Source organism: Patiria miniata, unplaced genomic scaffold (genome assembly GCF_015706575.1).
Source record: "Patiria miniata isolate m_02_andy unplaced genomic scaffold, ASM1570657v1 HiC_scaffold_3, whole genome shotgun sequence".
NCBI lineage: Eukaryota > Metazoa > Echinodermata > Asteroidea > Valvatida > Asterinidae > Patiria > Patiria miniata.
The window spans coordinates 15,192,518-15,217,290 of record NW_024037069.1 but is presented as its reverse complement, the minus strand read 5'-3'; the positions used below and the strand labels follow the sequence as shown (position 1 = coordinate 15,217,290).

Below are 24,773 nucleotides of genomic sequence, written 5' to 3'. Positions count from 1 at the left end.
AACCCTGCCTTCATTCGACTTTTTAAAAACGCGTGGGTGTAAAGAAAACACGTTTACATCACGGTACAGTCCTTGTCATTTCCGATTAGAAGGGCGACGCAGCTTGAACGCCAACCTGCAGCGTAAGACCACGAGAATGCTCTTCATCACCCCCAATGTGGTGTTCCTGCTGACCTGGCTGCCGTATTGGATCTATTTGGCAGTCTATATGGCGGCTCTCTCGGGCGCACAAATAGACCCCGCTGTATTCGTAGTGTTCCGTTATCTCATAGTACTCGTACTCGGTACTCGGACTCAAGAACTACTCGAGTACTTTTTTGGAGTACTCGTTCTCGTACTCTTTACTTGAATGTCAAAGTACTCGTACTCGAAATGACGGTACTCGTACTCGGGCAGCAAAGTACTCGTACTCGACATGTCAAAATTGTACTCGATCATTAAAGTACTCGTACTCGAATAGCAGTACTCGGGGAAAAAATGTTATAGCTTCACTACCGTGGCCTTATTTGATCGATTCCTTCGGTTGGAAATTGTTGATTGGTAGTTGAGAATCGAGATTTCCTGATTTTCCTCTGTGCAAGTCCGGACAAACACATTTAACAGCTAGCCGTGAGTGGGTCTGTATATCGGTCTGACTGGGCCTGGGCCAATTACGCACAATAACCATTTGCCGTATGGCCGTATTTGGAAATGCGAGTACTCGTACTCGGAAGTACTCGTACTCGTACTCGTACGTACAGTACTCGTACTCGGAGACCCGTTCTTGTACTCGGAGGTACAAATACTTGTGCTCGTACTCGTACTCGGCAACCTAAGAACTCGGCAGTACTCGGTACTCGGAAAAACGTACTCGACTACAACACTGCTAAGCCAAAGAATTCCCCAAAACACTTACAACTGCGCTAATCAGATACCAACACATTACACATTCATAAATTGGCCTAAACATGACGTAAAGATTGCCTCAGGATAATGTTTATATTGTAAAGTTATACATGCAAGTGCAAATTGCCGTTTATGACATTCTGGTGCAAAAAAAGAAATTCTACTGCGGACTAGTGAAAAGGCTCGGACTAGTAAAAAGGGCTAGATAAGAGGCTGGTTCAATAGTCCGGCTGGCTTGTGGCTAGGTCTGGTCGAAGCCTGCCTTCATTCGACTTTTTAAAAACGCGTGGGTGTAAAGGAAACACGTTTTATACATCACGGTACAGTTCTGGTCATTTCCGATTGACATCGCTGTTCCGTATTTCCCCTGACAAACTGTTGGCATGACCTTCAAACCCCTGCTTTTTAGTTTACCATCAGACCCATTTCTGGATTAAACTAGTGCGGGAAGATTGCGGTCTTTCCGAGTCGGTTGTAGTTTCGTTGAAGTGAACATTTTCAATTAAAGCTTACATGAATGACAGCGGATGACAAACATCGCAAGTGCACAGTTGGTTCTCGTAAAATAAAGAGGAGGATAAGTAATCTTCGCGCTGGCAGCTTTTTAAAAAGATGCCATTCCTCTTAAAGGGTGAGTTGACGGTGGCTCCACATCTGATTTTTTTTCTCAGGAATATTTGTTTGTAAAGTTAAATGTATTTATGAAAGGTGGGCACAATTTTTTTTCATGATGCGCATAACGAGTCCCCCATTATAGCATTGGCTGCCACACCCCTAGGAGGGAGATTTAGATATGGCCGGTCCACATAACATTCTCCGCATGAATATAAACGTCTGTGCAGAGTTTCACGCTTTTATGGAAAATTTCACATTCCCCCCCCCATATCCGCTGAACTATTCCACTCACCCGACGCTTTATTATTTTGTTCGATTCCCAAGACTTGACATTTCAAGTCGTTTAGTTGCTGTGCCGTTTATTGCAAGGACGGGGGCCCAAACACTGCCTTAAGCCGTCACAGTGAAAGGACTTCAAATTTCAATTTTTTTTTCAAGTCATATTGCGTTGAATCATTCCCCATTCATATTACAACGACCTTCTTCGGGGTTCGATCTTATTAGTCGTAGCACGCTAGCCAAAAGCGCGTAAAAACAGCGGCGGGCTAGTCCGTCAAAATCGTTATTAGTAGAACGCCTGGCGAGTCAATATTATTAAAAAAAGGCATGGTTATTGTTAGCGTATCCGCGGATTTCCGCGATTATTAATAAGCCGGACTTTGAAAAAAAAACCATCATAATCTGATACTGACGCGCATTCGCTTGTTTTATGCCGTTGCATCGCCGAATCTTGCGCCGAGATCGCTAGCGTATAAATAAAAGGAAGAACATGGACTGGCACTGCGTTTTGTAAACGATATTAAAAGCATTAAAAAGTACAGGACACAGACTGCGCACGTATTCTCCAGCATATCGTCTGGCCTTTTTTTATGATGAAGCGTGTCGCCAAATGGCGCGCTCTATTTACTCTGGAAATTAGCCAGGTATGAATGCAGTACCGCACGTACGGCGCTCGTTGAAGAACCATTGCCTATACGGACTTTGTAAATTGGACTCGATTTTAACATCAGAAAAATGACTAGAAAAATCGGTTGAGAAAGAAGATTTCTGCGACTTATTTCACATAGGCTAGTTCGAGAATGGCACCGAAATGAAAACGTGATCTTTTCTAATACTATTAAAAATAATTAATTAAAATATAATTATTCAATTTTTGAACTTTATTTAAGTTATTAATAAATATTTTAATTACTTTATTAACAACGTTAATCAGTTTGTATCTGTTTTAATTCACTTGATTAGAAATGTTTGTGGAGAACACCGACAAGATTGTCTCAGGATAAAGTTATACAATGTGCACATTGTTGTTTATGACATTCTGGTGCAAAAAACAAACAAACAAACAAACCAAAAACAGAAAACATCTACAAATTTTACTGCGGACTAGCGAAAAGGCCCACGGGCTAGATAAGAGGCTGGTTTGCTAGTCCGCCTGACTAGTGGCTAGGTCAAACCCTGCCTTCATTCGACTTTTTAAAAACGCGAGGGTGAAAAGAAAATGGGTTTACAGCGCGGTACATTTCTTGTCATTTCCGATTGACATCGCTGTTCCGTATTTCCCTGACAAACTGCCTTGGCCTTCAAACCCCTGCTTTTCTTGTTACCATCACACCCATTTCTGGATTAAACTAGTGCGGGAAGATTATGGTCTTTCCGAGTCGGTTGCAGTTTCGTTGAAGTGAACATTTTCAATTAAAGCTTACATGAGTGACAGCGGACGACAAACATCGCAAGTGCACAGTTGGTTTTCGCATAAAAAAGAGGAGGATAAGTAATCTTCGTGCTGGCAGCTTTTTAAAAAGGATGCCATTCCTCTTAAAGGGTGAGTTGACGGTGGCTTTTTTTTCAGGAATATTTGTATGTGAAGTTTAATGTATTTATGAAAGGTGGGCACAATTTTTTTTCACGATGCGCATAATGAGTCCCACATTATAGCAATGACTGCCACACCCCTAGGAGGGAGATTTAGATATGGCCGGTCCAAATAACATTCTCCGCATGAATATAAACGTCTGTGCAAAGTTTCATGCTTTTATGGAAGATTTCACATTCCCCCCCCCCACATATCCGCTGAATTATTCCACTCACCCGACGCTTGATTTGTTCGATTCCCAAGACTTGACATTTCAAGTCGTTTAGTTGCTGTGCCGTTTATTGCAAGGACGGGGGCCCAAACATTGCCTTAAGCCTTCACAGTGAAAGGACTTCAAATTTCAAAATTTCTCAAGTCATATTGCGTTGAATAAAGAAAGGTTTGCGGAAACACCATGTACGAATAATTTCTCAACTTTCCCAGCAGATCACCGACACGGAAGAGGATCTCCGCTCCACCTTGGAACCCGTCCACTTTGACAGGATTTGTTCTCTCACAACTTCTTCTAGCCAGTTTGCGTTCTCCACCACTCGTAAGAAACAACTTAGGAAATTCTACTCAGACCCTCCAGTTCGATCTGTCCCAGGCTCTTTGGTCAACCGAAGATTCTCAAACCTGAGATCCCTCTGCGCCCCATAGTTGCCTCTCGAGGTTCCCCCACCTACAACACAGCCCAACACTTAGCCAAAATCCTCAGACCCTTGGTGGGTCGCACACCACACCATGGGTCCAACTCTTCCCAGTTTGTCAGCATCACCAGAAACCTCACTGTCCAACCCACTGACTTGCTGGTCAGTTTTGACGTCGTCTCACTCTTCACCAATGTTCCCACAGGCGAGGCCTGCAAACTAGCTAAGGAAAGACTTGAACATGATACCACTCTTGCTGAACGCACAGACCTATCCCCCGACCAAATTCATGATCTGTTACTAACATGTATTTTTTCCAGTTGTTTTCAGTGGCAAGGCAAGTTCTACGAGCAAACGGCTGGGACCTCCATGGGTTTTCTTTTATCCTCGGTCCTAGCCGACGTCTTCATGGAGGAGTTCGAGTCTTTCTCCCTCCTCACAGCGGATCTCCGGCCGAGCCTGTGGCTACGCTACGTTGATGACACCTTCGTAGTGTGGCCCCATGGCCCAGACACACTCCAAGACTTCCTCCAGTACCTCAACAAGCAACACACCAGCATCAGCTTCACCATGGAACAAGAACAGTACGGCACCATTCCTTTCCTGGACGTCAAGATCTCCAGGAATCCGGATGGCACCCTGGGACATAGCGTCTACAGGAAACCAACCCACACCGACCGCTATCTCCACCAGCGGTCGTTTCATCACCCATGCATCAAGTCATCGGTCAACCGCACCCAAGTACAGAGAGCTTTTGAGGTCTGCGACCAAGACTACCTCAAGCGAGAACTCAAGCACATCCAGACGTCACAACGGAACGGCTACAAACCCAACTGCATCAAGATCAGCAAACCTGACCAACGGGTCTCCTATACCCAAGGTCCTTCCACTGTATCTCCCTCAGTCACTCTTCCTTACATAGGTCCAGCTTCTCATCATCTGCAACGCATCCACCGACAAGCCGGCGTCAAAGTGTACCACTCATTTGGCAACAAGCTCCAATGCAGTCTACCGCATTCCATGTGAATGCGGCAAAGTCTACATCGGCGAAACCGGTCGGAACCTTCCCACTAGGCTCAAGGAACACAGAGCACATGGACGGCGAGGGGACTTTGACAAATCGGCCATTGTCAAACATTCCCACATCAACGACCACAAAGTTGATTGGGATGCGGCCGAACTCATCGCACCGATCCAGTTCTGGCATCTAAGACGCATAGGCCTACGGGAAGCCATCGAGATCCGCAAGCACAACACAGTTCCGCAAGACATCGGGTTTCACCTCCGCGACATCTGGCTCCCACTTCTCCAGACTGATGGGTCTCCTATACCATAGGTCCTCAGCTACCACCTTAGACTGATGGGTCTCCTATACCCTAGGTCCTCAGCCACCACCTTAGACTGATGGGTCTCCCATACCCTAGGTCCTCCCTCTACTGACACTGCAACCCTACTGTTCTACTTCAGTGGGCACCAAGCTTGCTCTAGGATCCCGGCTTCTTGGCATCCTCACAGGATGCAACTCCACACTTCATTGATTTCGCCTTTTGCTACTTAAGTATTCTCTTTCTTAGAGTTTAGGCACTCTCCTGAAGACGGTCAGAGCATACTGACCGGAACGTCGAGTTTATACCTCTGGTTCTTTTCAGAACCATTCTCTTAGTTGAGAAATTATTCGTACATGGTGTTTCCGCAAACCTTTCTTTATTTAGTATCTCCACCATGCAAAGCCTCAAATCTTACATATTGCGTTGAATCATTCCCCATTCATAATACAACGACCTTCTTCGGGGCTCGATCTTATTAGTCGTAGCACGCTAGCCAAAAGCGAGTAAAAACAGCGGCGGGCTAGTACGTTAAAATCGTTATTAGTAGAACGCCTGGCGAGTCAATATTATTAAAATAAGGCATGGTTATTGTTAGCGAATCCGCGGGTTTCCGCGATTATTAATAAGCCGGACTTTGAAAAAAAATAACCACAATAATCTGATACTGACGCGCATTCGCTTGTTTCATGCCGTTGCATCGCCGAATCTTGCGCCGAGATCGCTAGCGTATAAATAAAAGGAAGAACATGGACTGGCACTGCGTTTTGTAAAGGTACATATTAAAAGCATTAAAAAGTACAGGACACAGACTGCGCACGTATTCTCCAGCATATCGTCTGGCCTTTTTTTTTTTATGAATAAGCGTGTCGCCAAATGGTGCGCTCTATTTACTCTGGAAATTAGCCAGGCATGAATGCAGTACCGCACGTACGGCGCTCGTTGAAGAACCATTGCCTAGGGACTTTGTAAATTGGACTCGATTTTTACATCAGACAAATGTCAAGAAAACATCAGTGGAGAAAGAAGATTCTGCGGCTTATTTCACATAGACTAGCTTGAGAATGGCAGAAAACATCTATTATAATACCATTAATTTTTGTTAAATAATGATAATTATTTTTTTTAAGTTGATTTAATATATTAAAATAATTTGTTTACCAACAACGTTATTCAGTTTTTATCTGTTTTGTTTTTATCTGTTTTGATTCAATTTATTAGATATGTTTGTTGAGAACACCGACAAGATTGCCTCAGGATAAAGTTATACATGCATGTGCACATTGCTGTTTAGGACATTCTGGTGAAAAAAAGAAAAAAAGAAAACACCTACAAATTCTAATGCTGACAAGCGATAAGGTCCACGGGCTAGATAAGAGGCTGGTTCACTAGTCCGGCTGTCTAGTGGCTAGGTCGAACCCTGCCTTCATTCGACTTTTTAAAAACGCGTGGGTGTAAAGGAAACACGTTTACAGCACGGTACAGTTCTTGTCATTTCCGATTGACATCGCTGTTCCGTAATTTCCCTGACAAACTGTTGGCATGACCTTCAAACCCCCTGCTTTTTAGTTTGCCATCAGACCCATTTCTGTATTAAACTAGTGCGGGAAGATTACGGTCTTTCCGAGTCGGTTGGTACATAGTTTTGTTGAAGTGAACATTTTCAATTAAAGCTTACATGAATGACAGCGGACAAACATCGCATTTGCACAGTTGGTTCTCGTAAAATAAAGAGGAGGATAAGTAATCTTTGCGCTGGCAGCTTTTACGTGATGTGCATTAAGTACAAAAACACTCAGAAAGGATCAAATGGCGACACAATTCTTTAACTGAATTTGCGTGAATTTGCAGGGAGGAAATTACGTGTAAATGTCAAAAGCCGCTCCGTGACGGCGCTTAATTTGCTGCAAATTTACTTCCAGTACGAATAAGGCGCGTATGAAACACAAAACTAGGCGGGTCGACCACTAATTAGGCACGTGAATCCGCGCTGTTTCCAGTGCTGAAGCAAAAGACAACAGATTAAGGGTATATATATTTTCTGCGGGAGTCGCGGAGACACACATAGAAATGGAGACTCTTGCACCTAATAGCAACGGTACTGATACGATTGATGCGGAGAATGATTCCGTGGACAATGGTGATACTTTCATGATATTTGAGGTGGTGTGCAAGTTCGCCATGATTTTTTTGGGTGTTCCCGGTAACTGCCTCATCTTACGTGTGTATCACACCAAGCGTCGCCGGACGACCACCCACATCTTCATCATGGCGCTGGCCTGGGCCGATCTCTTGGCATGCTTACTGTCAATACTCACGGCGGCTTCGCGGATCATGATGCTGGCCAGGACACCGATGCCTGGAGAGGTGAACAACGCGATCGTCTACATCAAAGCCGTTCCGCTTACCGTTTCGCTTTTTATCACGGTCATGATCGCCATCGATCGTTACGACTGCACGTGCCGATCTCTTCGACGCGTCCTAAACCAGAGGCGGGCCAAGATGGCAGTACTTTGTTCCCTGGTCTTCTCCGTCTTAATTAGCATCCCTTTTTTCTTGGGCTATATATATCCCAACAGCTTGGTGATCAAGAAAACGGGGGTTGCAACCCAATACCTAACTTTCTTCATGGCGGTCAGCTCAGTGACATTTTGTTATGGCAACGTGTACTGGAAAATCAGCCAACACGTTCGAGTTGGAGTGAGCGACAACGGCACCAAAATCGGTTCGAGAAATGCGGCCACAAAGGCGCCTCCTTCGAACAGTACCAGCGAAACCATGTCCGCAGCGATTGTTCTCCGGACACAGACGGTAAATGTAGCCGACCGTAGTCCGCTAGGAGAGAGCAGCGGTGGAGCGGCCCCATCAACGGCACCGGCACTTGACGCCTGGCAACCCCGAGAGACCGCGGACGCAGCAGACACGCCTCGTCGAGTACCACCAGGGCGTCAATTGGAAGGGGGACGCAGCTTGAACGCCAACCTGCAGCGTAAGACCACGAGAATGCTCTTCATCACCAGTGTGGTGTTCCTGCTGACCTGGCTGCCGTATTGGATCTATTTGGCAGTATATATGGCGGCTCTGTCGGGCGCACAGATAGACCCCGCGGTATACGAAGTGTTCAGTTACCTCAGGTACACAGTGTATGTCAATAACGTCGTTAACCCGTTCATTTACGGCCTCGCTAACAGCCGATTCCGAAAAGATTGTCTGGACGTAATTCGCAAGCTGAAACGTTGTTGAGTTTTGTCTAACTTTGAGGATTGTATTATATTATCCGCATGGTAATGTAGAGCAGTGTATGTGAATGACTTTCAAATTTCAATTTTTGTCGAACATTTACTGAGACAAAAAATCCCCCAACACATAAAACTGCGCTTATCATATATCAACAAATACGTTCACAAATTGGCCTAGATTATCACGCAGCAAAACCCCGCATTCTACCAATTGCATTTACCTGATGCACACTTAACGCCTAAAATGGCTTTATATACTTGGCATTACGTCTGGTATCAAATGTAACAATTGTAAGCTTCGATTTTATAACTTCAAAATTCATTTTACTGAAAACAAGTACTGCAGGCATTTTGCCAGTAAAAAAAAACCAACAACGCAATTTTACATTCGGAAACACCAAGCAATTGCGAATTATAGTCATAGCGTCAACGAAATAATATCCATTTAAGCAACGTGATCAGATTCGATTATTCAGATAAAATGGCAGATTCTTTAGGTCCTGGAACCAGACGAGTACCGCGCACCCTTCCCAATGCGCCCATGCACCAAAATTATTGGGGGAAAATGTGAATATACTATTAAAACACAACTATTTCGTACCTTAATTCCGTCCAAGCATTAACAAACAACAATTACTGCTGCTTGTAATATAGCGTCACGCTTCATTTCAATGGGGAACAATGACTTGTATATTTTTGCCATTCAATTTGACGACAAACGGAGCATAGCACAAATAAAGTTTTTTTATGTCTTAAATTTGAATTGGGTTGGAATACCAAAGAAGTGTGGCTCGCGACAAGATTGAACTGCCCAGAGATCGTAACTTAATTGTCGATTGATTGAAGACGCGACCGACCTCATTTGGGCAGAAACGCAGGAGTCACGGCTGAACTTCGCACACTGAGCACGAAAGCCCAAAGACTACGAATTCAGTTGTAGGTTGGTATGGCACACGAATGAATAGCTGCACGTATTTTTGTGGAGATTATTTTCAGCCGAATAGATATCTTTGTCACAACCGAAAACATTGAATCTGTTTGACCAATTTCACAAATGGATGGCTCATGGCTTGCAAACATTAACCAGGCAAGCACAACAGCGCTGCTTGTGTTCAGTGTGTCAGTTACTGTCCTGGGTGTACCCGGTAACTGCCTCATCCTCGGAGTTTACTGGAGAAAATCACGCAAGTCTAGCACCAATATCCTCATCATGGCACTCTCTATAGCAGATTTAATTGTCTGCCTGCTTCGTCCGTACGACGTAGCACGATTTTCGCTGCGTCTCGTCGCCTTCACTGACGTAACACAACTCACATTCTTCGGTTATTTCAAATGTCTCGACTACACGAGTCTAGCAATTTCTATCATTATCACGGGTGTAATCGCTCTGGATCGCTACGACTGTGTTTGTCGGCCAACCCGCCGCGTGTTCAACTCCAGTCGCACCTTGAAAGCCCTGTTCTTCTCCATCATTTTCGCTGTTGCAGTAAACGTACCACTGTGCTTAACGGAGACCGTGGGAGCTTGGACGCCACTCCTCGTGCTTTCTAACGTTTTGCAGATGATTTGGTACGTTGTCGCGCTAGCGATGATATCAGTGTGCTACATAAAGGTGTTCTTGACGATACACAGACATCAAATTCAAATTGATGCGAGATCTACAAGAACCGACCGGCGAATGCCCAGGAGACCGCAATCTCGCCTGATCATTGCATCAGTGTCACGCGCTGTGGACGAGCAAGCGGACCCAGGCGTCGATCTGCCTCGTAATGAGTCCAACAGAAGCCACGGAGGGTCTGGAAGCACCGGCCGGCAAAGTGAAACGTTCCAGAGTAGAGGAACGCTCACATCAACCCTATCCAAGGCCATCTCCGAGGTCGGTGGCGCAACGAACGCCAACCGTCCTGTTGCTGGACCTGCCCAATCCAGAACTGATGACAAATCAACGAAATTTAGAACTTCCCGATCAGTTTGGGCGCCAACCGCCGAACGTAGGCTCCGTGTCCGGGCACCACCACCACTTCAGCGGCGTACAACCCTCATGCTTTTCGTCACCAGCCTGGTATTCGTCCTCTCCTGGCTGCCGTGTGGGGTCATGCTCATTCAAAGAACCATCACTGGTGCAAACTCGGCTACTCTGGAGACTCTCTCGTACCTGTTGTATCTGAACAACGCCATCAATCCCTGCATCTACGGCGTGGCTAACAGACGATTTCGACACGACTGTCGAGATGTCTTCCGCATGATACGGCAGAGATGCAAATTAAGGAAAACTTAAAGGTACTGTAGCCTAATAATTATGGTTTCAAGGATTGTTTTAGTTCGCAACGACGTGGGTCATGAAAAAATAAGATTTTTGATGTTATCAGTGTTCGGTGTTCCCCAATCCTTGATTAAAACATTTAAATAAGACTAACTCTATTGTGTTTGGAACTAACACGTCGATCACGCCGTATGCCCAAATTGTCTTTTGATCTTCTGCTATGCCTACACGAACTGCATAAAGTTGGGTCCGCTTGGGAGTTTGGTATAAATGATGGAAATGCTATTGTACAGAGTGTCAATGGTACCTTGTCTTGTCTGTACCTGTACCCCGATGTACCTGCCCTTATGCACAATCGTTACCAATATTATTTTGACCATGCACAAAGTATTGTGCACCAACGCGGTTTGGCAATGTCACCAAATGTCAACCATATTGGAGGGAGTTAATTTTTGCTATAATTTCTGGGCATAAATCTGACAACGTTTCCTTTGTTTTGTATGAGAACAAAATGAATTTGTGTAAGTATTTAGGCATCCCATTGATGAATATTATATGACCTTATAGTCACGTCCCAATCTGTAAGTGACGTAAATAAAACGAACACCTTTTTCCAGCCGTTATATTGCAGGTTGCTAAAGAACTTACGTTAATGGGCCAATGCAATGAACTTTTTTGAAATGCAATCCTTTAGAATGCACCTTGTATTTTCAATTTTCGTTTTGCCATTTTCAAGGGTATTCTGGTGCTTTTGGGTTTTTTTATGCTAATGTAAATATCCATATTCATGAGCAAATGTGTGGTGTCGTTTCAGGCTGAAACATCAATGTTACAGCTATTATTCTATTTCAGTAGAATTTTGAATATTTTACTGTTGTACATTTTCTTTGCTTTGGTGATTTGTTGTTGTGTCAGCACATGGAAGGAAGCTAATGAGGAAATGTTTCTCATAAATGATTTCAATGAACACATTTTTGGGCTCACTATTTAAACAGAAAACCCATAAACTGAACAGTGTCTTCCTGAAATGACATCACAGCAACAGTTGTCCGGAAAAACATGAACATGATTTAATGTTTAAAGAAGTGCACTTTTCAATAAAATTGGCCCCCCAAAAAGGAATTTCAATTAGTTTTCGTCCATTTAGGAGGAGTATAAGTTGCACAAAATGTGTTAGGCCCCTTTTACACAGGGCTGCGACCTTTGTACTACCTATGAGCGACCAAAAAATGGTCAGGACGCTCAATGGTTGCCTAAATCCTAGCCTTTCGCCAAGGCCATCGTGGCTTAACATGCCGGCATTAGACAAAGCGGTTATCTGCTCTTACGTTTTCCTTACTTGCCCTTCTTTCACAAATGGAAGCGACTAGGCAAAATCCGCGTTGTGATTGGTTAACCTTTCAGCACTCTTCTTATTTGCATAAAGACTATGAATACATGTAATTCAACAAAATCAAGTTCGAATAGGCCTCGTGGCTTCGCCACTCGTGCGTGCTGACTTAATCTTTGCTCCAGTCGCTTCGGGTTTCGCAGCTCTGTCGCTCTAAGCCACGATGGCCTTGGCAAAAGGCTACCTAAACCCAGAAAATCCTGTTTCTATGTAACTGCTCCAGCGATCCTTGTGCCCCCTTAAAATCCACCAACACTGCAATTGTCGGGCGTTTTCATGTCGAGCTACGAGCGACCTGTGCGTCCACTGAGCCACTTGCCTGCCTCCCCTGTGCTTCTCCTGTGCAACCTACGGACATGGTGGCACAGCGGTCGCCACAGTCATCATTCAATGCACGCTATACGTCGGCCAAAGGAGGCACAAGGGAAGCACAAGGGAGGCAGAAGCATCACCCAGATTGACAGTAAAATTTGCAACAGAACGGATCTATTAGGTGGCGACCATTGGCCGACCATTGTGCATCCATTCTGCAACTACGGCAATGCTCGTGCCTCCCTTCTGCCTCATTTGAGCCACCTTTGAGCAACCAACCTCCTCGGCGACCTTTGTGCGACTGTTTTGAACATGTTCAAAAATTTACGGCGACCATGTCGTCCATGGCGATGTCTGAACATCCTGTGTACCACCTTTGAACGACCTAGGCAACCATTCGGCCTCCTTTGAGCCTCCAACGGCGACCTGGCCAGTTTTATGGTCGCACAAGGGAGGCCCAAAGGTCGCAGCACTGTGTAGAGGGGGTCTTAGAAACGGCCGACATGTCATCGTGAACTTTTATCGAGACATTTGATTTGCTCTTTGTCTTTTTGTAAAAAAACCCCAATTGCTCCACTTTTTAGATTGAGGTATACGTGCGCTCGATCAAATTGCTAAGTTTATTGGAGCAAACGCATTAGTTTGCTCCAATAAACTTAGCAATTTGATTTTATTCAAGCAAGACATTAATCAATTTGTATAGCCAACTCCTTGGATGCCACATTCATCCAATCACATTGTTTGTACAAAATGGACGTGCTTCATGGCAGCCAAAACGAAAACTGCCCCGATTATAAATTGAAGCACATTGAAGCTCCACATTCACGTTGCCAAATTAATTCAACAAAATCATTGCACGCGGCGCGCTGCTCGAAATTTTTAGGGCACTTTCTTAGTTAATTAGACATGGCTTGAATACAGCACAACAAGCCTGTTTAACAATAAATGGGTTGATATTTGGTTTGAAATGTTTTCGTCTCCAATCTCAAGCTTCGATAATTGATGATTCTCATGCACACTCACAACTGCCCGTCTAACCATACAAGTTGTGTAGGCCTACAGAATTTATATCGGTAATTTAGTGAGCCCCAGTTTAATCATGTAGCAAGGTTTGGTTTGAAATTTAGAAGTCGCCAGAACTTGGCAGTGGACGCCAAGACACATACATTGCAGAGAAGTCCAGGACCACACGTGCATTCCTAAGCAGCGATGCACCAGGCTCCATTCTGCCGCGAAAATCTTACGTGAAGGAGCTTAGGCCTATGCTTAAATAACTACAATAGGTGATTCGAATTAGTTATTTTTTGTGTTTTCGGGGTTGTCCCGTTGATAGCACAATGGATGAATCGTTTTTGGAAAACATCACTTCAGACGTTCCCAACGCAGAGACATCACATGACAGGACACAAACTGCGGCTCTGCTGATTTTCTACACCTGCGTCGTGGTCGTGGGCATACCCGGCAACTGCCTCATCATCCGAGTGTTTTGGGGAAAACCCCTCAAGTCAAGCACCTATGTCCTCATCATGGGACTAGCCACTGCCGATCTTGTAGTATGCTTGCTCAAGATTTCGGACATCGCGTTGCTGTCGCTCAGCCTGGGCGGAGTAAGCGTGGAACATCTCACCGTTTCTTTCACCGGTGCTGTGTATACGGCCAATACGGCGTCCGTTACGATAACTGCGGTAATCGCGCTGGATCGCTACGACTGCGTGTGCCGTCCCCACCGGCGTCTCTTGACCGCCTGTCTGGCAAAGAAAGCCCTGCTGGCATGTGTCGCTGCCTCGGTGGTGACCAACATACCGTTGTACATACAACTGGCACTAAACGACGGATCCTCGGTGCCCCTCCGGGCAGCTGTGTACGCGTTTCACTTGACACTGTACGCTATCGCACTTGGGATGATAGCAGTTTGTTACGCTAAAGTGTTCTTTACGATTCGCAAACACGTCAGACTCGGTGCGCTGGCTAGAGGCCGTTCCGCTAAAGCGAGAACCGTTGGTGCCGCAGTGTTTACCGTGTCGTCGACCATGGTGGTGGGAGAAACGCCGGGTGCATCAAGTTGTCAGTTCCAACCAAGCCTCGTTCCGAATGTGACGATCCCATCAGATTTGGCTGACGATACAGACAACATTATCAGGGGCAAATCTCATCTCATTTCAGTACCACGTAGGAACGACAAGGCTGGAACCACATCGACGTCACCACAAGCTTGGCCGGCCCTGGATCGCAGACGCAGGCAATCCACTGTCCCGGCACTGCAACGTAGAACCACCATCATGCTGTTCATCACTAGTGTGGTCTTCATACTGGCATGGCTGCCGTACATGATCAAGGTTTTCTTGGACATCTTCGGTGAAAGATCACCCTTTCTGGACACTTTCTCGGAAATTCTACACCTAAATAGCGCCATCAATCCTTTCATATACGGACTGGCAAACAGACGATTCCGGAAAGATTGCAGAGACGTGTTCCATAGGAGGAGATGACTAAGAATGCATGCTGAGATCTCGCCAGGCAGATAATCGATTTCTGTTTTTTGTCACATGTGAAACTGTTTATTTCCCGCTGCCTACATTCAATGCCAGAATCGATGATGGAGGGACTACGAACCAGCTGAACGTGTAATGTGCGATATGGCACTTACATGCGGGGACGGTTCTGCATCCTGTACTCAAACATGCGTACGTACGTCGGCTTTTTACACATTGTATATGAGACCTTCTACCAGATTTGGACGGTAACAACACAATTCCTTGAAAGTTTCGCAGCAAATTAAACCTGGTTCTTAATCTCATCCTTGATAAAAACTCAACTCCTTGATAAAAACTCGAAGCTATATTTGCAGCTGACATCCCTCACTATAACAACCCGGTAGGTAGAGCCATGGGCGTCGCGAGAGGGGGGGGGGGGGCGCTTGCCCCCCCCCCCCCCCCCAACCTGGAAAAGAAAACAAGAGACGAGGTGCGAAGTCATATTGCTGTTACTTTATTAATGCCCATTTAACAACATAATTATGGGCGTCCACGAGGGTGTCGATAGGGGTGGGGTGGGCAAAAATGATAATTAAGAATATACTATAGAGAAAGTACCAGGCTTTTGGGAAACAAGTTCGTTGCCCCCCCCTCCTCAAGAATGTTTTTTTTTGGCGATGCCCATGGGTAGAGCCAAGAGAAACAGACATAACCAGTGCTAGCTCCCCTGCGTTTTGCCGCACTCAAGCCATACCAAAACAGTTTCTTTCCAAGGACCATTGCAGACTTGGTAAAACATTTAAAAGAGACTGACTCTATTGTGTTTGGAATTAACACATCGATCAGCCGTATGTCCAACTTGTCTGTTGATCTTCTGCTAGGTAGCCTACACGAACTGCATACAGTTGGGTCCGCTTGGGACTTTGGTATAAATGATGGAAATGCTATTGTACAGAGTGTCAATAGTACCTTGTCTTGTCTGGTACCTGTACCCCGATGTACTTGCCCTTATGCACAATTATTACCAATAGTATTTTGACCATGCACAAAGTATTTTGCACCAACGCGGTTTGGCAATGTCACCAAATGTCAGCCGTATTGGAGGGAGTTAATTTTTTGCCATAATTTCTCGGCATAAATCTGACAACGTTTCCTTTGTTTTGTATGAGAACAAAATTAACTTGTGTAAGTATTTAGGCATCCCATTGATGAATATTATATGACCTTATAGTCAGGTCCCAATCTGTAAGTGACTTAAATAAAACGAACACCTTTTTTCCAGCCGTTACATTGTAGGTTGCTTAAAAGAACTTATTTTAATGGGCAAATGCAATGAACTTTTTTGAAATGCAATCCTTTAGAATACACCTTGTGTCCCGTTTAACCTCCTTTTCAATTTTCGTTTTGCCATTTTCAAGGGTATTCTGGTGCCTTTTGGGGTTTTTATGCTTATGTAAATATCCATATTCATGAGCAAATGTGTGGTGTCGTTTCAGGCCGAAACATCAAGGTTACAGCTATGATTCTATTTCAGTAGAATTTTGAATGTTTTACTGTTGTAAATTTTCTTTGCTTTGGTGATTTGTTGTTGTGTCAGCACATGGCAGGAAGCTAATGAGGAAATGTTTCTCATAAATGATTTCAATGAACACATTTTTGGGTTCATTATTTGAACAGAAAACCCCTAAACTGAAAAGTGTCTTCCTGAAATGACATCAGTCCCATCACAACAACAGTTGTCCGGAAAAACATGAAAATGTTTTAATGTTTAAAGAAGTGCACTTTTCAATAAAATTGGCCCCCCAAAAGGAATTTCAATTAGTTTTCGTCCATTTAGGAGGAGTATAAGTTGCACAAAATGTGTTAGGCCCCTTTTACACAGGGCTGCGACCTTTGTACTACCTATGAGCGACCAAAAAATGGTCAGGACGCTCAATGGTCGCCTAAATCCTAGCCTTTCGCCAAGGCCATCGTGGCTTAATATGCCGGCATTAGACAAAGCGGTTATTTGCTCTTACGTTTTCCTTACTTGCCCTTCTTTCACAAATGGAAGCGACTAGGCAAAATCCGCGTTGTGATTGGTTAACCTTTCAGCACTCTTCTTATTTGCATAAAGACTATGAATACATGTAATTCAACAAAATCAAGTTCGAAAAGGCCTCGTGGCTTCGCCACTCGTGCGTGCTGACTTAATCCTTGCTCCAGTCGCTTCGGGATTTCGCAGCTCTGTCGCTCTAAGCCACGATGGCCTTGGTAAAAGGCTACCTAAACCCAGAAAATCCTGTTTCTATGTAACTGCTCCAGCGATCCTTTTGCCCCCTTGAACCACCAAAACTGCAATTGTCGGGCGTTTTCATGTCGAGCTACGAGCGACCTGTGCGTCCACTGAGCCACTTGCCTGCCTCCCCTGTGCTTCTCCTGTGCAACCTACGGACATGGTGGCTCAAGGGTTGCCGTGGTTGCCGAATGGAGGCACAGCGGTCGCCACAGTCATCGTTCAATGCACACTATACGTCGGCCAAAGGAGGCACAAGGGAAGCACAAGGGAGGCAGAAGCATCACCCAGATTGACAGTAAAATTTGCAACAGAACGGATCTATTAGGTGGCGACCATTGGCCGACCATTGTGCATCCATTCTGCAACTACGGCAATGCTTGTGCCTCCCTTCTGCCTCATTTGAGCCACCTTTGAGCAACCAACCTCCTCGGTGACCTTTGTGCGACTGTTTTGAACATGTTCAAAAATTTACGGCGACCATGGCGTCCATGGCGGTGTTTGAACATCCTGTGTACCACCTTTGAACGACCTGGGCAACCATTCGGCCTCCTTTGAGCCTCCAACGGCGACCTGGCCAGTTTTATGGTCACACAAGGGAGGCCCAAAGGTCGCAGCACTGTGTAAAGGGGGTCTTAGAAACGGCCGACATGTCATCGTGAACTTTTATCGAGACATTTGATTTGCTCTTTGTCTTTTGTAAACAAAACCCCAATCGCTCCACTTTTTAGATTGAGGTATACGTGCGCACGATCACATCGCCAAGTTTATTGGAGCAACTAATGCGTTTTTTTTTTATTCAAGCAAGACATTAATCAATTTTTATAGCCAACTCCTTGGATGCCACATTCATCCAATCACGTTGTTTGTACAACATGGACGTGCTTCATGGCAGCCAAAACGAAAACTGCCCCGATTATAAATTGAAGCACATTGAAGCTCCACATTCACGTTGCCAAATTAATTCAACAAAATCATAGCACGCGGCGCGCTGCTCGAATTTTTAGGGCACTTTCTTAGTTAATTAGACATGGCTTGAATACAGCACAACAAGCCTGTTTAACAATAAATGGGTTAATATTTGGTTTGAAATGTTTTCGTCTCCAATCTCAAGCTTCGATAATTGATGATTCTCATGCACACTCACAACTGCCCGTCTAACCATACAAGTTGTGTAGGCCTACAGAATTTATATCGGTAATTTAGTGAGCCCCAGTTTAATCATGGAGCAAGGAATGGTTTGAAATTTAGAAGTCGCCAGAACTTGGCAGTGGATGTCAAGACACATACATTGCAGAGATGTCCAGGACCACACGTGCATTCCTAAGCAGCGATGCACCAGGCTCTATTCTGCGAAGATCTTACGTGAAGGAGCTTAGGCCTATGCTTAAATAACTACATTAGGTGATTCGAATTAGTTATTTTTTGTGTTTTCGGGGTTGTCCCGTTGATAGCACAATGGATGAATCATTTTTGGAAAACATCACTTCAGACGTTCCCAACGCAGAGACAGGACATGAAACTGCGGCTCTGCTGATTTTCTACACCTGCGTCGTGGTCGTGGGCATACCCGGTAACTGCCTTATCATCCGAGTGTTTTTGGGGAAACCCCTCAAGTCAAGCACCTATGTCCTCATCATGGGACTAGCCACTGCCGATCTTGTAGTATGCTTGCTCAAGATTTGGGACATCGCGTTGCTGTCGCTCAGCCTGGGCGGAGTAAGCGTGGAACATCTCACCGTTTCTTTCATCGGTGCTGTGTATACAACCAATACGGTGTCCGTTACGATAACTGCGGTAATCGCACTGGACCGCTACGACTGCGTGTGCCGTCCCCACCGGCGTCTTTTGACCGCCTGCCGGGCCAAGAAAGCCCTGCTGGCCTGTGTCGCTGTTTCGGTGGTGACCAACATACCGTTGTACCTACAACTGGCACTAAACGACAGATCCTCGGTGCCCCTCCGGGCAGCTGTGTACGCGTTTCACTTGACACTGTACGCTATCGCACTTGGGATGATCGCATTTTGCTACGCTAAAGTGTTCTTTACGATTCGCAAACACGTCAGACTCGGTGTGCTGGCTGGAGGCCGTTCCGCTAAAGCGAGAACCGTTGGCGCCGCAGTGTTCACCGTGTCGTCGACCATGGTGGTGGGAGAAACGCCGGGTGCATCAAGTTGTCAGTTCCAACCAAGCCTCGTCCGGAATGTGACGATCTTATCAGATTTGGCTGACGATACAGACGACATTATCAGGGGCAAATCTCATCTCATGTCGGTACCACCTAGGAACGACAAGGCTGGAACCACATCGACGTCACCACAAGCTTGGCCGGCCCTGGATCGAAGACGCAGGCAATCCACTGTCCCGGCACTGCAACGTAGAACCACCATCATGCTGTTCATCACCAGTGTGGTCTTCATACTGGCATGGCTGCCGTACTGGATCAAGGTTTTCTTTGACATCTTCGGTGAAAGCTCACCCTTTCTGGACATTTTCTTGAAAATTCTATACCTGAATAGTGCCATCAATCCTTTCATATACGGGCTGGCAAACAGACGATTCCGGAAAGATTGCAGAGACGTGTTTCATAGGAGGAGATGAATAAGAATGCATGCTGAGATCTCGGCAGGCAGATAATCGATTTCTGTTTTTTGTCACATGTGAAACTGTTTATTTCCCGCTGCCTACATTCAATGCCAGAATCGATGATGGAGGGACTACGAACCAGCTGAACGCGTAATGTGCGATATGGCACTTACATGCGGGAACGGTTCTGCATCCTGTACTCCAACATGCGTACGTACGTCGGCTTTTTACACATTGTATATGAGACTTTCTACCAGATTTGGACGGTAACAACACAATTCCTTGAAAGTTTCGCAGCAAATTAAACCTGGTTCTTAATCTCATCCTTGATAAAAACTCAACGCCTTGATAAAAACTCGAAGCTATATTTGCAGTTGACATCCCTCACTATAACAACCCGGTAGGTAGAGCCATGGGCGTCGCGAGAGCCCCCCCCCCCTCCCCCAACCTGGAAAAGAAAACAAAAGACGAGGTGCGAAGTCATATTGCTGTTACTTTATTAATGCCCATTTAACAACATAATTATGGGCGTCCACGAGGGTGTCGATAGGGGTGGGGTGGGCAAAAATTATAAATTAAGAATATGCTACAGAGAAAGTACCAGGCTTTTGGGAAACAAGTTCGTTGCCCCCCCCTCCTCAAGAATGTTTTTTTTTGGCGATGCCCATGGGTAGAGCCAAGAGAAACAGACATAACCAGTGCTAGCTCCCCTGCGTTTTGCTGCACTCAAGCCATAGCAAAACAGTTTCTTTCCAAGGACCATTGCAGACTGGAATGAACTTCCCAATGAACTTGTCAAACAAACATCACCAGTTCAATTCAAGACAGCCTTAGGCAACTCTATTCAACCTTAGTTTTTGTTTAGTTCACGCCTGCAGGGTATACTTGCAGAAATGTAAACTAGACAATGATGCCTAGAGAGGCGATCACCCTCATGAGTTTCTGCAGATTCTGAGATACCTTCTACCTCTGGTTCCACTTCCATTAATTATTCAAAAGGGAGGCCTGCGCACGCTGTTGTGTGACATTGCACCGTGGTGATGAGGTTGTCTATTTTTGTTTTGCCAGCGTTCACCATGGCAAGAGTACGAGTGTGATGAAATCAATGATGAACATCACGAACTGCTCCGAAAAGGTACAACACGAACTGAACCGCACGTCATTGAAACACATATGACTTAAGAATTGTAACCTATAAGAGCATATGTCAGGCAACAGCCACGTATACGAATGGATGATACAACTATGTAAGTTGAACTGACATCACTGTACAACGAGCATGTATATTTACTGCAAAAAAAAGAACCAAATGCTATACTATTTAGTATTTTAACCCACAAGAACATAAGCACGTGCTGAAAAGGCCAGGAATAATTACCAAAAGGTTTTGAGTCGTCCAGCTGCTGCACAGAATATTTATAATAGGAACCCGCTGCTGCGCATGCTGAAGACTATTTGCTGGAGGAATTAAAGTATCCAATTAGTTTACTTACTGGATGGTTAATAATGGACGTCTGTTCCCCCTTCTGTACATGAACTATCATTGTGAGAAGTTACAACTGTGTAGGTGGTGACACGGCGTAATGCATAGCCGGACAGAGGGAGATGTGCCTGTTATTAGCATAGATCATAAAGTGCAGAAAGTATATACACTATGTACAATAATATTATCACCTATCCACACAAATAAGCGCAGATGCGCTAACGATATGCGCTAACGATCACTGTTTTGCGCTCAGTCAAATTTACTTCATGCTGTACATTTTGAGATTCGGGAGTCTGCAGCACCAAGCCGGGAACTTATAATATATGTAAACCTCCGGTCGTAAAGGGTGTTGACGTCAAAAGTCACGTGTAGTCGTCAATCCCCCACCCCTACGATCTGACGAAAATAAATTAAATGTCGTTAGTGACAACTTGGGGCTTAAGCCTCCAACCCCAAGATTGATGATCTGAGGACGGCACTCTAGATCTTACGACTCACCAAGCCTTGAATGTTTCATATATATTTATAATTTCAACACCATTCTACACAATAAACAATCAAATCATCCTGATTTTGGTATTTGTGCATGGAGCAGCAACCGGGTATGGTGAGACATTGTTTTAATTACAAGGGGTCAATAATTTGAAACTTAAAGACTTGAAAGAATTTAAAGAACTATCATACATATATAAAGGCGTAAGAGCCTTTCATTCGGGGTACATTTGAGTAATCAATTAATTAAACAGAATTATATTACGTTGGTGACAACCTGGGAGAAAAGATGTCGTTTGTGACAACTCAAACGAACGTCCAACCCCGACATTGATATCTGAGAACGACACTCTACCGACTGGGCTACCGGATTAAACTTATCAAGCCGGCGATTTATAACATATATAAACCTCGAGTTGGAAAGGGTGGTGACGTCAAAAGTCACGTGTCGTCGTTAGTCCTCTATCCCACGCCCTCCAAAAAAAGTAAATGTCGTTGGTGACAACCTGGGGCCCGAACCTGCAGCCCCGAGATCGATGATCTAAGATCGGCACTCTACCAACTGGGCTATCGGCTCGCACTTATCAATCTGGGAATTTATAATATATGTAATCCTCAGATTGCAAGGGTGGTGACGTAAAAAGTCACGTGCAGTCGTCAATCACCCACCCCCTCCGCTCTGACGAAAAATAAAAAAAAAATTGTCGTTTTGGACAACCTCGGGCTCGAACCTCCATCCCCGAGATTTATGATCTGAGAACGCCTTTCTACCGACTGCGATACCGGCTTGCACTTACGAAGCCGGGAATTTATAATATATATAATTCTAGTTGTTGCAAAGGGTGGTGACGTCAAAACTCAAAAGTCACGTGTCGTCGTTATTCCACCACCCCATCGCTCTGACGAATAAAAAATAAATGTCGTTTGTGACAACCTGGGGCTCGAACCCTTAACCCTAAGATTAATGATAAGAGAACGCCACTCTATCGACTGGGCCACCGGCTCGCACTTAGCAAGTCGGGAATTTATAATATTAATTAAGCCTCCGGTTGCAAAGATGACATGTTGTTCATCATATACATTTCTGTGCAGCCTGAACACATGTGAGAGTTTTGAGTAATATTTAAAAGAATTTTGAAGTACATGTATGGGGATTGATCATGGTCTCTTTGGGGAACGTGTTTACGTAGTTGCACCCAAGTAAGTAAATTAACAATGCACTCACGTGCGTTTTGTAGATGTACCCTATCGTGGCGCGGCCCTCAACGTGGCAGACTTTGATTTTTGCCTCTACCTCCCTATAGAGCAAAAATTTCACCTCAAATTTTACAGAAAGTGAAACTAGTTTTATCAAGCTCTAAACATTTCCATTCATACATCTTGAGTTTGCGTACTCGCTTTTTGTAATAACAGCCGTGGGATGGTCCAGAGCTCAGTGACTGCACTCCCTGCTTCCAAATTCAGTATCTTCTCCTCGAAGGGTAGCCCGATGAGATCGAAGAGTGCTGACAGGATACCCTTGGGATCTTGGAGAAGGTCATCCGCGTCGATGATGATCACCTCTTGACCAAGCTCCTTCGTCACGTACTCGAACAACTCGTGTATCTCTCGGAAGCCATAACCTTTCAGGAAAATCTTTGTTGGAAAGTCTGTAAGGCTGAATTCACCTGGAGACACCTTTGCCATTCCCTGGAACAGCCTCTTCCAAGACGAGAAGACCTTGAGAGGATGACAGATCAGGAACACGTGCCGGTAGCCCTTCGGGAGGAACTCCATCTGATCTGACATGGCGTAGGCCATGTCTTTACAGAAGATGAACTTCTTTCCGACGTGGGCTTTCTCAAGCTGCTCCTTGACCCATTGGTAGTTGCATTCAGATATATCCTTCTCCTTCGTCACGTATTCCAATAACTTGTGCATCTCTCGGAAGCCATAACCTTTGGGGAAAAGGCTTATTGGAAAGTCTGTAAGGCTGAACAAAACTCGTGGATCGTTAATAACTAGAACATAAACGTCCACACAACTGTACCCTGAAATTTGTTGTTTTTGTGTAATTACCGCGCGAGGGACTTTCGGGGTACAGAACTTTAGTCCTCAAAAATAAAGAGCGAATCTTTCTAGCAATAAATCACTTTTGAGTCCACATACACGTTATAGTTATGAAATATGCTTTATTTTCCACCTGACAATAATTCAGGTGTTTCTTTTTGTGCGTGATGGGCGCAACTGCAGACAAACATTAAAAAAATGAATAATAAGATCTTTTGGATGAGTTGAGCAGCTTCTCCGAGTCGACTCCTTACTAGATAAGGCCACGTTGAGATCTTATCATGCTGCATGTTTGAAAGGATTGATTCTACAAAAAATGAAATAAAAAATATGCACCCGTGTCGCGCGCCAATGACTTATATTATCATCATGCCGACTTCCAATTTATCTGTGTCGAGTTTGAAAGTATTTGAACTCAAAACATAGAAATTATGGCCAAAATACTATTCATAAATACCTTGGAGAGTTGATGGTTTCTGATTGGTCGAAACTCGATCACGTGGCCGGACATTAACGGTGATAATGACCGGCTTCAAAGAACAAGCGAATAAATGGCCCCTGAACCAGCATTGATCCAGCCCCATGGAAGGCGATGATTGGCCAAATTTGCGCGTACGCAACACAGTTGCTATGGGTGCGCGCGCGTAAGGAAGTTTTGAAATGACATCGTACAGCGGCAGTGCACTATACTGAGGATGTTACGACGAAAGCGTAGATCTACGATTTATTTCTGTAAATACTTCGCCCATCGACATATTTACCTTTCCTAAACCAAGCATCTTTGTAATTCTGGACACAAGGAATGTGTAAACGAAATTTCAGCTTCCTCCATAAGGTGAACATATGAAAACATTGTTGTAATTTGTTTGGCTACGGCAGC

General features: G+C 44.8%; 2 protein-coding genes across 2 annotated transcripts; one reads left to right on the top strand and one right to left on the bottom strand.

Moving 5' to 3' along the window:
• The first annotated feature begins 4,371 nt into the window (after positions 1-4,371).
• On the top strand, positions 4,372-5,028 carry LOC119736498. The gene has a single exon (XM_038210515.1). The coding sequence runs from the start codon at positions 4,372-4,374 to the stop codon at positions 5,026-5,028; it is 657 nt and encodes a 218-aa protein (XP_038066443.1).
• An 18,187-nt stretch (positions 5,029-23,215) lies between these two features.
• Positions 23,216-23,764, bottom strand: LOC119736497. The gene has a single exon (XM_038210514.1). It carries the CDS (start codon positions 23,762-23,764, stop codon positions 23,216-23,218), a length of 549 nt encoding a protein of 182 aa, XP_038066442.1.
• Between the last annotated feature and the right edge of the window lie 1,009 nt (positions 23,765-24,773).